Source organism: Plasmodium fragile (assembly GCF_000956335.1).
Source record: "Plasmodium fragile strain nilgiri unplaced genomic scaffold supercont1.69, whole genome shotgun sequence".
NCBI lineage: Eukaryota > Apicomplexa > Aconoidasida > Haemosporida > Plasmodiidae > Plasmodium > Plasmodium fragile.
The window spans coordinates 33,164-43,174 of record NW_012192649.1 but is presented as its reverse complement, the minus strand read 5'-3'; the positions used below and the strand labels follow the sequence as shown (position 1 = coordinate 43,174).

Genomic DNA, 10,011 nt, shown 5'->3' with positions numbered 1-10,011 from the left:
CAAGAAAAAAAAAACACAAAAAAAAAAAGGACAGGAAGCGACCTCCCTTTTGGGGGTTGGCAACTTCCTCGTATTGTAAATGTACACTTGTATGACTAGTCCATTTTAATTCTCCTTAAAAACTTGAATAGCAAAAAATTAATCGTGCCATCCCCAGCATAGGAATGAAATAAATGATCCGAATAATTGATACAAATTTTATTCTCCGTTGAGGACTTGTGCGAGGAGGAGCATGCTGTAGCGGGCATATTCATAGCAAACTCTGTCTCACAAATACAAAATGTGGATAAGTCGGCATTTTTACTTAACGCATAATCTATAGAGTAATTTAATCCCTCGAGTAATGGAATTATTTTTAAAAACACTCTGGTAAAAAAGCATCTTAAAAAAAACGGTTTGGCCTGCACACATTTCTTATTTGAAATAATTTTAATTTCAAATAATTTATTAAAAATGTAATATTGAGACGATAAGTCCAGCATTAAATGATAAAAGGTGAAAATAAAAATGCCAAAAATAAATCCGAGCAAAACATCGGAAGTGTAATGGATAAACCCGATAATTATAAACGCATAAATGAAACAACATAAGACAGTTATTAGCGTCTTCAGTACAACACTGTTCATGTAAAAAAGGGCGAATAGTAAAAATATGGTGGTGGAAAAGGAATGGCCAGATATAATCAAATCTGAACACACATACACTAAGTTCATATTTATTTTAATTATCTGCAATAAATTAAACGATAAGTTGCCACTCTCTAGAGGCACACATGTTTGCAATGTGGCTGGAAGGGACGTGACATATACAAGTACACCCCTCAATAAATAAAAAAAACCCAGCATGTAAAGGAAGCGACAAATAATGGCCATAGACAAGTACACACTATTAAACAGAATTAATTGTACGAAAGTAATTGACAACAATCCTATTAAATTGTTGGACAATTCGTACGATATCCATTCAGGTGGATTCTCAAACAAATTGTGAATTCGATCACTTAACGGTGTGGTGTACCTTTTGTAATATGAATCACTATATATCATGAAAAATCCTTGTATGATCAAGCATATTACTAAAAATGTTAACGCGATTGCTAACCTTAGGAGTAACACCTTGAACAGTTTCCATTTTGTCAAACCGTCAATGTCATCACCACTGGGATTTGCTCCGTTCGATGAGGCGAAGTTACTCATTTTTATGTCTATATTTATTTTGCAGTTATCGCTCGTCTTGTAGCTATTCTTGCCTTCATTTTCTCTCCCGGATTGTTCGTAATTACTGTTTTTAAATTCGGTCACCATTTTGGTATGTTCTGCGTTTTTCGCAAAGTTTTCCTATTTTTTTTTTGTTGTTGTTTAGCTGCGTACAAGTGACAAAATTGCGCAAGCGTGACAAAATCGAGTCAACGTGGACAAAACACTCTAGCATCACGTCATGTGTACACGCTTACACAGCTGCACACGACGCACAAGATATAGGCGGACACAAAAACAAGCAATCGTAGAAAAGGACAAAAGGACTAAGTTAACGTAAAAGTTTATTTCCAAAGGGTTGGGCAAATTACATGCACGTGTATGTGCGTGGTCTTTCGTACAACATAAACAACACAAATTTTGTATAGCAGGCCGAAATTCTTTCAATGTTCAAGCAGTCAGTTCCGCAGAGCTTCATAAATGCCTCTTCGATTTATGCACCAGGTTTTTCATGTACAAATGTATGTTTTTCGGGGTGTAGGACACACGAGTACGTACAAGCACGCATAAGTAACTAGGCTCACTCGTGTGTACATGCACTCATCCGCTGCATCCTCATTTTGAAATTTTGTTCTTCTGTGTGCTACAACTTCGTAATGCGAGCTCATGAGAGCCAGGAAAAAAAAAAAAAAAAAAAAAAAAAATTAATGCGTACATACGCGAGTAGAGCTTTTTCGTGCTTCGCCTTTTTTATGCTTCGATTTTTTTATGCTTCACTTTTTTATTTTTCATTCTTTCGTGCTTAATTTTTCCTTTTTTTAAGTTTTTAATTTTTTACATTTTTAACAAAATATTATGGGTGGGGTGCGAAAAAGACACATGAAAAAAGAATGGCGCGATGGTGTAGAAATTCGCAGAACAATACTTCATAATAGAGTGCGCGAAAAAAAATTAGATCAAAAGTGCACAGGAGAAAAAAAAAAATTAACAATTCTATTTTATGTGTATGCATATGAGCATATGTACACATGTTCATACCTACCTGCGCGCAGAAGTACCCATGCGTACACACGTACACACGCCCATGGGTACTTCTGCGCGCACATTCCCTTATCAAACGCGCGCGCCGTACACCCCATAAGGTAGGTTTTTAAAATAAAAATTAAAAGGAGCCAAGTTTAAAAGAATTCATAAAAACATCAAATCAATCATAGGAGGTGGTACGTGCATGCAAATAATGCTCACACCATATGGGAGTAGCACATATACACACAAATGCGCACCGTGGTGTGAAGGTTCAAACATTAGACACAAAATGAAAAAATGATATTATAAAAAATACTAAATGTCAATTTAATAATGCATCAAGAGCTCCACTAGGTGGCGACTACGGAGTTCACCTCTGGCTGGGGTGTACGTATGTACGGTGAAAAGGTATAAGAAAAAAAAAAAAAAAATTTAATTACTTTTTATGCTTGTTTTGCAAATTGACAAACAAATTGGTGCGCGGAGAAGGGGAGGCACACACACACACAAACAGGCGCATATGTATACGAGCATATGCACAAACTCACGAACTAATTCTTTTTCCTAATTCCACACAGGTACTTGATTTTATTCACGATGTTCTTAAGGGTTGATAGATCAAAAGACCCACTTCCAGCATATGAATGGTAAAAGTGGTCGCTAAAATCGCAATACTCTTCGTTGTTCACGGTCCTCTTCTTTGTTATGAGGCCTTTTGCATTCACCGGCTTGCACGGGCAGAAGCAGTTCTGTAGGGGGGGCAACGTCCGCATATGTCCTAAGATATACATATACACATAAACACTTACATGACTGCATAGTGCAAGCCGTTGTCCTGATTCTACTACTTACCCATTCCTTGTCATACGAAGCGGCCATGTTCAGTCTGTGCTCTAATCCTTCCATGAACCCTATTATCTTAATGAAGTAGGTGAACACTGCACAGCGCTCGACAAAGGATGCTGCGTAATTCGAATTCTATAAAAGGGGATGGAAAAAAAACAAAAAAGGCACGGTGAGCATCTTCATAACTATGAGGAAAATATATGTGCAGAATCTTAGCACTCCTCATGTGGGCCATGTTTAATTTGTACGCAAAACAATTTTGTCTCTCTCGGTTGTTTGTACATGCCAGAAGGACGACTTATATTTTATGCTCATTTAGCGCATCGCGTACTAAAAGGTTACACGTCAAAAATTGAGCGGTGATTCTCGGCGATCCCGCCTGTCCAATTTGTACGGAAAAATATTTTCATGCCGATGCACACGTAGGGTACACGCACATGTGCATACAATTATAACAAATCCATGCATAATACTCGCTTCAGTACAGTACCGCTCATCGTGCACAATACACTGCTCTTCCTTACCTTGATGGAGAAGGACCTATGTTTGGCGTACCGCTTGGCGGCAATCTCCAGCAGGCTGTGATAAAAGATAAAAACTGTGGATCCGAAGACGTAACCCATGAGCACGTCCACCGTGTAGTGAAATCTGGAAATCACAATCATGCCATAGATAAATAGGCAGTAAAGAAAAAGTACCGCCTTTATGTAAATCTTCTTTTCATAAAACATCCAAAAAAATTTTAAAACCGTGGTAAAGGCAGTATGTCCAGAAATAATCAAATCCGTACATTCGTACACTTGCGCAGTTATTATCAGATAGGTAGTATATAAATTTTCTAGTAGACTCTTATTTCTCACTGGCTGGCAGGTAGCTATTGGACATGGGATTGTCGTGACGTAAATAAAAATTGACCTTACACAGTAGATGGACGATAGCATTAACAGTAGTCTAATGAACATACTAATGGAAATCAGGAGGGGAGAAAATAGGCCAAATCTCAATAGAGTAATGATTAAAAAAAACATGATGTTTGAATTTATAAATGCCGTTTTCATGAATGATGGTACTTCCTTGTACAGCTCGTGGATTCTATCCTTCAAGGGCTCGTCTCCAATCTTGTAGTAAGTGTCACTTAGTATGATAAAGTAACACTGGACGAGTATGCCAAATATTGTGAACAAGACAGCGTATATTAATCGAATGTACAAAATTTTCAGCATTTTTTTCTTCGCACTGCAACTCTTCACCTCCATCATGTGGATGCTGTTTCTTTGTTCCTCGGAAGAGTCATCTGCCAGGGGTGGAAAGAGGGTGTAATATGCAGGTGTTCGTCGCGTTGTATGAGGAGTTAGGCGCCGAGCTTATACTACAACTTGTCCGTGGATACACAATCCTATATATACACACACACATAATCCCTGAAGGATCCTCCGCGCCCTTCACACACTTACCCATGTCCTCTATGATGAAATCATCCTGCATCCCAGACTGGGTTGACACGGATTCCCTCACCATGTTGTCCTTCTTATCGGAAAAGGCGTCCGTTTGATTATTGTCTCCATCTCTGTGATCAATAAATTCGGAGTTTAACGTGCCAAGGCATTCCCTGTTCAATTTATTCTTATAATTGATAGCAATTTCCATGTCCCCATTTTGCACCAGATTTTTTTCTTCGTCCTTCTGCCTGTTTTGACGTCCTTTTCCTGTTTTGTACTTCCAGTTCTGGTTCTTAATACCATCTGACGGAGGGCGTGAGTTTAATATCCTTTCTATCATTTTATTTATGTGTCCTGCTGTTAACTTATTTTTATCATATTGTTAGGCGGGTGCGCATTGATGGTTGAGGGCTCGAGGGTGTGGGAGAATCAGTATCAACGCTAAACGCGTTTTATGAGGGGTATGTGTTTGGTCTAGCGGGTTAACAAACCGGTCTAAACCACAGGGGAGGAGAAACGCCAATAGCGATGAAGCGGCGAAAATGAAGAAGACTGGCCCAGTTGACCTTATAAACGGATGCAGGCAACAACTCGCGGAGTATATAGTAAACAGGAGGCGGAGGACAATATGAGCTGGCAAGGAGGTCATCAAAGCGGTCAAGCAAAAAAAGGGTTGGAACAGGGAAAAGGCAAAACAACATAAGCTAAACTTGTACAGCCCCCAATTACGTCCTATATTATACCCATTTTAAAATGCGCAAGGTGGCAAATCCAAATTTAAGCCGTAAGATGGCGCGTAGAAATGTATGAGAGCACGAATTTCACATTTCTCGTTTGAAAGGGCAAATGAAAAAAAAAAAAAAAAAAAAAAAAGCAAAAAGAGGCAGGCCAAATACAGCGGCGCGTGTCTAAATGGACTAGCCCTAAATGACGTGGGCTGCACGGAGTGACTTCAAATGGAAACAATTCGCATAACAAAATGCGCAAAACATGGGAGGGTATGCAAAATATGTGAAATGTCTGGCCTCTGCGTGTTCCAGCTGCGTTGGCGGAAATTAATTGCATGTACTTGGGTGGCTATCTGTTGCTTTCACTATTTCTGTGTCAGTTCATATCTGTAGCCCTGCGCGCCCAGCCCCTCAAGCTCAGCGGTAAGGTACATATATGCATATCTATATTCATATGTAGTGGACGCTTAACGTCTTTGCGGCTGCATCTCTTAAAACATCTTCAGTTTTGTCTTCAACCGTGCCGCTCCAACCGTTCAGCTTTTTGAAGTAAATGTAACAGACGGAAAGGAAAAAAAAGGAGGACAAGGGAAAAAAAAACAAAAAAAAAAAAAAAAAGGGAAGAAAAGAGGAAGAAAAACAGTGGTGGAAGAAAAAGGCAAGAAGAAAGGAGAACGAAATGGAAAAAAAAAAAAAAAAAAAAAAGCGGAAGGAACATATATACGATGGGAAAAAAAAGGCAAAAAAAAAATTTCCATTTTTTTTTTTTTTTTTTTATTTCTACTAACATCAAGTCTGACGGAATGCACAAGGACGAGCAGCAAAAGTTACAGAAAGCTCTGTCCTTTGTGACATTTTTGTAAAATCATGTTAAACTTCCCTGCTCCTTTTCTTCTATACGCATTGTTTTTTACCCCCTGTGTTTGTGCTTGTTCCCGCTTTTTTTTTAGGCCATCTTTCCGCGGTTTCCCATCTTTTCCTCTTATTTTTCCCTATTATTTTTGCGTAGAAACAAAAGTGCCACATGGGTAGAGACGGGTGGATTTCCATCAAAATAGTGAACGCGCATTTTTTGTTCGATTGGGTGACAGGTACGCGGCGAATTCTACCTCTGTGCCCAGTGTTTTCCCCATTCGTTTATGTGCACGTATGTTTTAAGCACTTACCGGTGTTCGCTTTTGACGGGTGAAATCGCGACCCATGTGGAGGTAGCGGACTGCCCAAATTGTTGTGCCCGCCATTTTCCAATTTTCCAAAATTTATCAGATCCTTAATTTCCCGCTGCCGCAGCTCAACCCGGCAATGCTAAAAACACTCACCAATGCACTCTACACAATATTCGTGACGCAGCTAATTGAAGTGATCCGCACGTGGAACAAATACCCCCCCAACATGCCAAATGCATTTTTCCCCTATGTGGCCAAATGAATGCAGAAAAGGAGTTATCTGCTTACAATCTTAGGATAATCATTTGTGTTAAAAAAAAAAAAAAAAAAAAAAAAAAACACACATTATGAGTCAACAAAATGAGAAAAAAGGAGGAATTATAAAATCAATGCGGAAAAAAAGAGGCACATATTTAAGTCGCAATAATAAAGGAAATGTTTTGATTCATTGTTCCAAATGAACTGTTGAAAAAGTCGTTTTTTTCTTTGTTTTATCTTCGCCTTTGCTATTTAAGCAGAGCTAGCAGCTTTGCAAATAAGATAATTACACCCCCATGGGCTCCTCTCCCCAAATTGTCCTTTTAAAACACGTTTTCTCTTTTCAAAACGTCCAGATCTTCATTTGAGAAATAGTTAAGGTGCATGATCGCTTCGTAGTTTTCGTTGTTCTGTTCATTTTGGTCCTGAGAGGGGGTAACAAAAGAAAGGGTTGAATAAAACGCATTGCTGAGCAAAGATTGACCTATAAGTATATCCGCCGTGTCAACGCGTTTCAAGTGGAATCTCGCAACTATCCATTGGCAACTCGCAAATCGCATCTTTGCAAATTAAGAATGTCCCCAATGGTGGTATTCCGTTTGCCCCGCGTTAGCACTTACTATCAAATCATCGACGTCCTTCCTTAGCTTTTCAAATTTGTAGAATTTCTCCCGCAGTGTTCTGTTCAATATTTCGTTCTGCTCCGGGTCCACTGATTCTTTCCACTTGGAAAGCTGCACAACAGAAGGGGACACATAAAGGAGGGTCCACATGTATAAGTGAGGATGCACTGAGGGGGGAATGTTCAGAGGCTCACACACAAAACAAATAACGTAGCAGGGTTTTAATATATGCCCTTTTTTTTATACTAAGCAAAAAATGGAGAGTAACCTCAAGGTTGCTTATTTCCAGGGCTTCGCTCTGCAGTTTTATTTTCGTCTCCAAGAAGTAGTTCTTCCGATCGGGGAAATGTAAAAAGGGATGGGGTGCACACACACATGCATGAAGATACATATATACACATACACACACTTGAAGACACACATGCGACCGTCCCCACAGAGCCCCCCTTCTCACCTCTAACAACACCCTCTGTAGATAATCATACATCTTCATCCTACTTCGTGCATACGCACCTTCGTATTCCTTGGAAATTTTCGCCAGGAGCATTTTTTTTATGTCCACCTCCAGCTTCAATTCCGTTAGGATCTTTTGCTGTTTCTTTCTTTTTTCTTTGATTCTTTTGAGATCCGTTTTCAGCTTTTCATAGTCGACGATGTTCTTCTCCAGGATGCCCACATCACTCTCCAGCTGTTCTAATTTTTCTGAGAAGGGTGGGTTGGTACTGCTACTGAGGGAGGCGTGATGCTGATGCCCCTTATTAGTCAGCACACAAGTGAAGCGTCCCACTGCCCACAAAAATAAAGCGTGCCATGTCGTATACATAAAAAAAAAAAAAAAAGTTTCATCTCTTTGCATTACTTGTGTGAGTTGCTATATCCTTTTTTAATTCTTCCAAGTGCTTCCTTTTCGAGAGGAAAATTTTCCTTTTATTCAACTTTTCATTCTGTTAATGGGTCAGGCAGCGAAGGAAAGGCGAGGTAACTCAGTCATTTGTCGCGGGGGCAATACAGATGCTGATTTTTCAACGACACGCATATCCCATGCCAGATAAAAATCAGTTTGGACACATAAGCATTGTGGTAACCAAGAGTACCTCCAACTTCTGAATAATCCCTAGTTGATCGTCCAGAATTAGTTTAAAGTAGTTTTGCATGTTGAGGATTTTTTCACTGTACCCTGTGAGGATGTTTCTGTGTGGAAATTTTGGGTTATAATTCAAAAGGCAGGAACCTTGCCCTTTGCATTGGTACGCTTCGGTTCGATGTGCCTCACTCCGGGCTGTACTCACGCGTGTAGAACTACCCACACACACACACATACGCACTGCCCCTTTACATGTGAACCATGGTAGGCTCATGTTCAATTATCAACAGTCTTTTTGGCAATACTTGATAGCCTCGTTCTTTTCGGACTGCAATTTAAAAATGACTTTTTGCCTCTTCTTGTCTAGTTTTTCCCTTTCCTGACGGGAGCAACAAAAAAAAATGATGACGCGAATTTTTCGAAGACAAGGATGGTCTGTTATGTTGGGATGTTCCATGCAAAAAAATCTCGTCGTGCTTCAGCATATTTCGAATCCGTACTAACTATATTAATCTTCCGGGAACAGTTTTCCTTCGCCTTTTTAAGACTGCTGCTAAACCTTCTGTTAATTTCAGCTGTCATTTCGTTTTGTGAGAGGACAATTGAGTTTAGTTTATTCAAATGTTGGATACTGGCCATGGTCGTTAGTTTCTCGTAGTCTTTGTTTGCCTGCTGCGTCTTTTTATCTTCCCTTTGAAGGGGAGATAAAGTAAATTGGGAGGAAGGGCGAAAAAAAATAAATACAGCCATGTAGATCTACTTGACCCTTATTTGTATGAGCGGAAATACATTTATCACGCCGGAAAAATGTGCTCTTCCCTCTCGTAGAAGCAACGTCCACCCCCAGTTTCTTACTCCCCAATTTGGGTGTAGCCGTGAAGCTCGATTTCATTTTTGGACAAATTCTCTAAGAAGGCCTCATAGCATTTGAGAACAAACTTGTTTATGACGTTTTCAACTTTTCTGGAGGACAGAATTTTGTGGGACTTGTTTTCTTCCAGCTCGATTTCTTTTTTTTTTTCCTCCAGTTTTAGGACCTGGCGGGAACAGGGTCATGCGCTGGATGCGTAAAGGTGAATAGGCACCGAAAAATTTATGACTTAAAGAAAGCCACAGATTTGTGCTTCCTTATGTGTCCTTTTCCATATGCTGAGTGATGCGAGGCTTCCTTCTGTCCCACCCGATCCACCACAATCCCACGATGCAAACCTTTATGTCGTGGTATCCTAAAAAAACCGTTGCATCTATATTCTTAATTTTTTCCTTAATCTCATCGGCAATTTTATTTTCTGCAGCCAGTTCTTCCTTTAACTTTTTCAACTGCAATGAGGAGGTGGAGAACGGGTATCACAAAAGGCGCATACACATTTAATACTGTGTGTACCATTCGGGCTGCACTTATACATTATATGTTGTTTTCTTGTCTTGTACATTTGAATGTCAATTTTTTTATCTTTACCTCCTTTAGAAGAACCTTCTTTTCCTCCTTCTTCTTAGCGCTGTTTTTTTTTGTCCCTTTCTTCATTTTTTTTTTTTTTTTTTTTTTTTTCGGAATATTTAACCTAGTTTCGCTAACCAATCCGGCGTCCTTTACTAGAGGGACCTAGGTCTTTTGCAAGATGTGGAGTTGCATTTTGAGAGAATT

General features: G+C 39.5%; 3 protein-coding genes across 3 annotated transcripts; all 3 read right to left on the bottom strand.

The window, feature by feature from the left end:
* Positions 1-95: 95 nt before the first annotated feature.
* On the bottom strand, positions 96-1,304 carry AK88_04608 (uncharacterized protein; the record flags this gene model as incomplete). Its single annotated transcript, XM_012482218.1, has 1 exon — positions 96-1,304. One exon carries the CDS (start codon positions 1,302-1,304, stop codon positions 96-98), a length of 1,209 nt encoding a protein of 402 aa, XP_012337641.1.
* A 1,469-nt stretch (positions 1,305-2,773) lies between these two features.
* Positions 2,774-4,847, bottom strand: AK88_04607 (uncharacterized protein; the record flags this gene model as incomplete). The annotated part of the gene is made up of 4 exons (XM_012482217.1): positions 2,774-2,971; positions 3,075-3,200; positions 3,593-4,362; positions 4,523-4,847. The coding sequence occupies 4 exons, from the start codon at positions 4,845-4,847 to the stop codon at positions 2,774-2,776; spliced, it is 1,419 nt and encodes a 472-aa protein (XP_012337640.1).
* A 2,135-nt stretch (positions 4,848-6,982) lies between these two features.
* On the bottom strand, positions 6,983-9,891 carry AK88_04606 (uncharacterized protein; the record flags this gene model as incomplete). The annotated part of the gene is made up of 11 exons (XM_012482216.1): positions 6,983-7,084; positions 7,280-7,393; positions 7,551-7,613; positions 7,737-7,984; positions 8,142-8,226; positions 8,377-8,473; positions 8,672-8,745; positions 8,871-9,057; positions 9,222-9,403; positions 9,576-9,686; positions 9,826-9,891. 11 exons carry the CDS (start codon positions 9,889-9,891, stop codon positions 6,983-6,985), a joined length of 1,329 nt encoding a protein of 442 aa, XP_012337639.1.
* Positions 9,892-10,011: the final 120 nt, after the last annotated feature.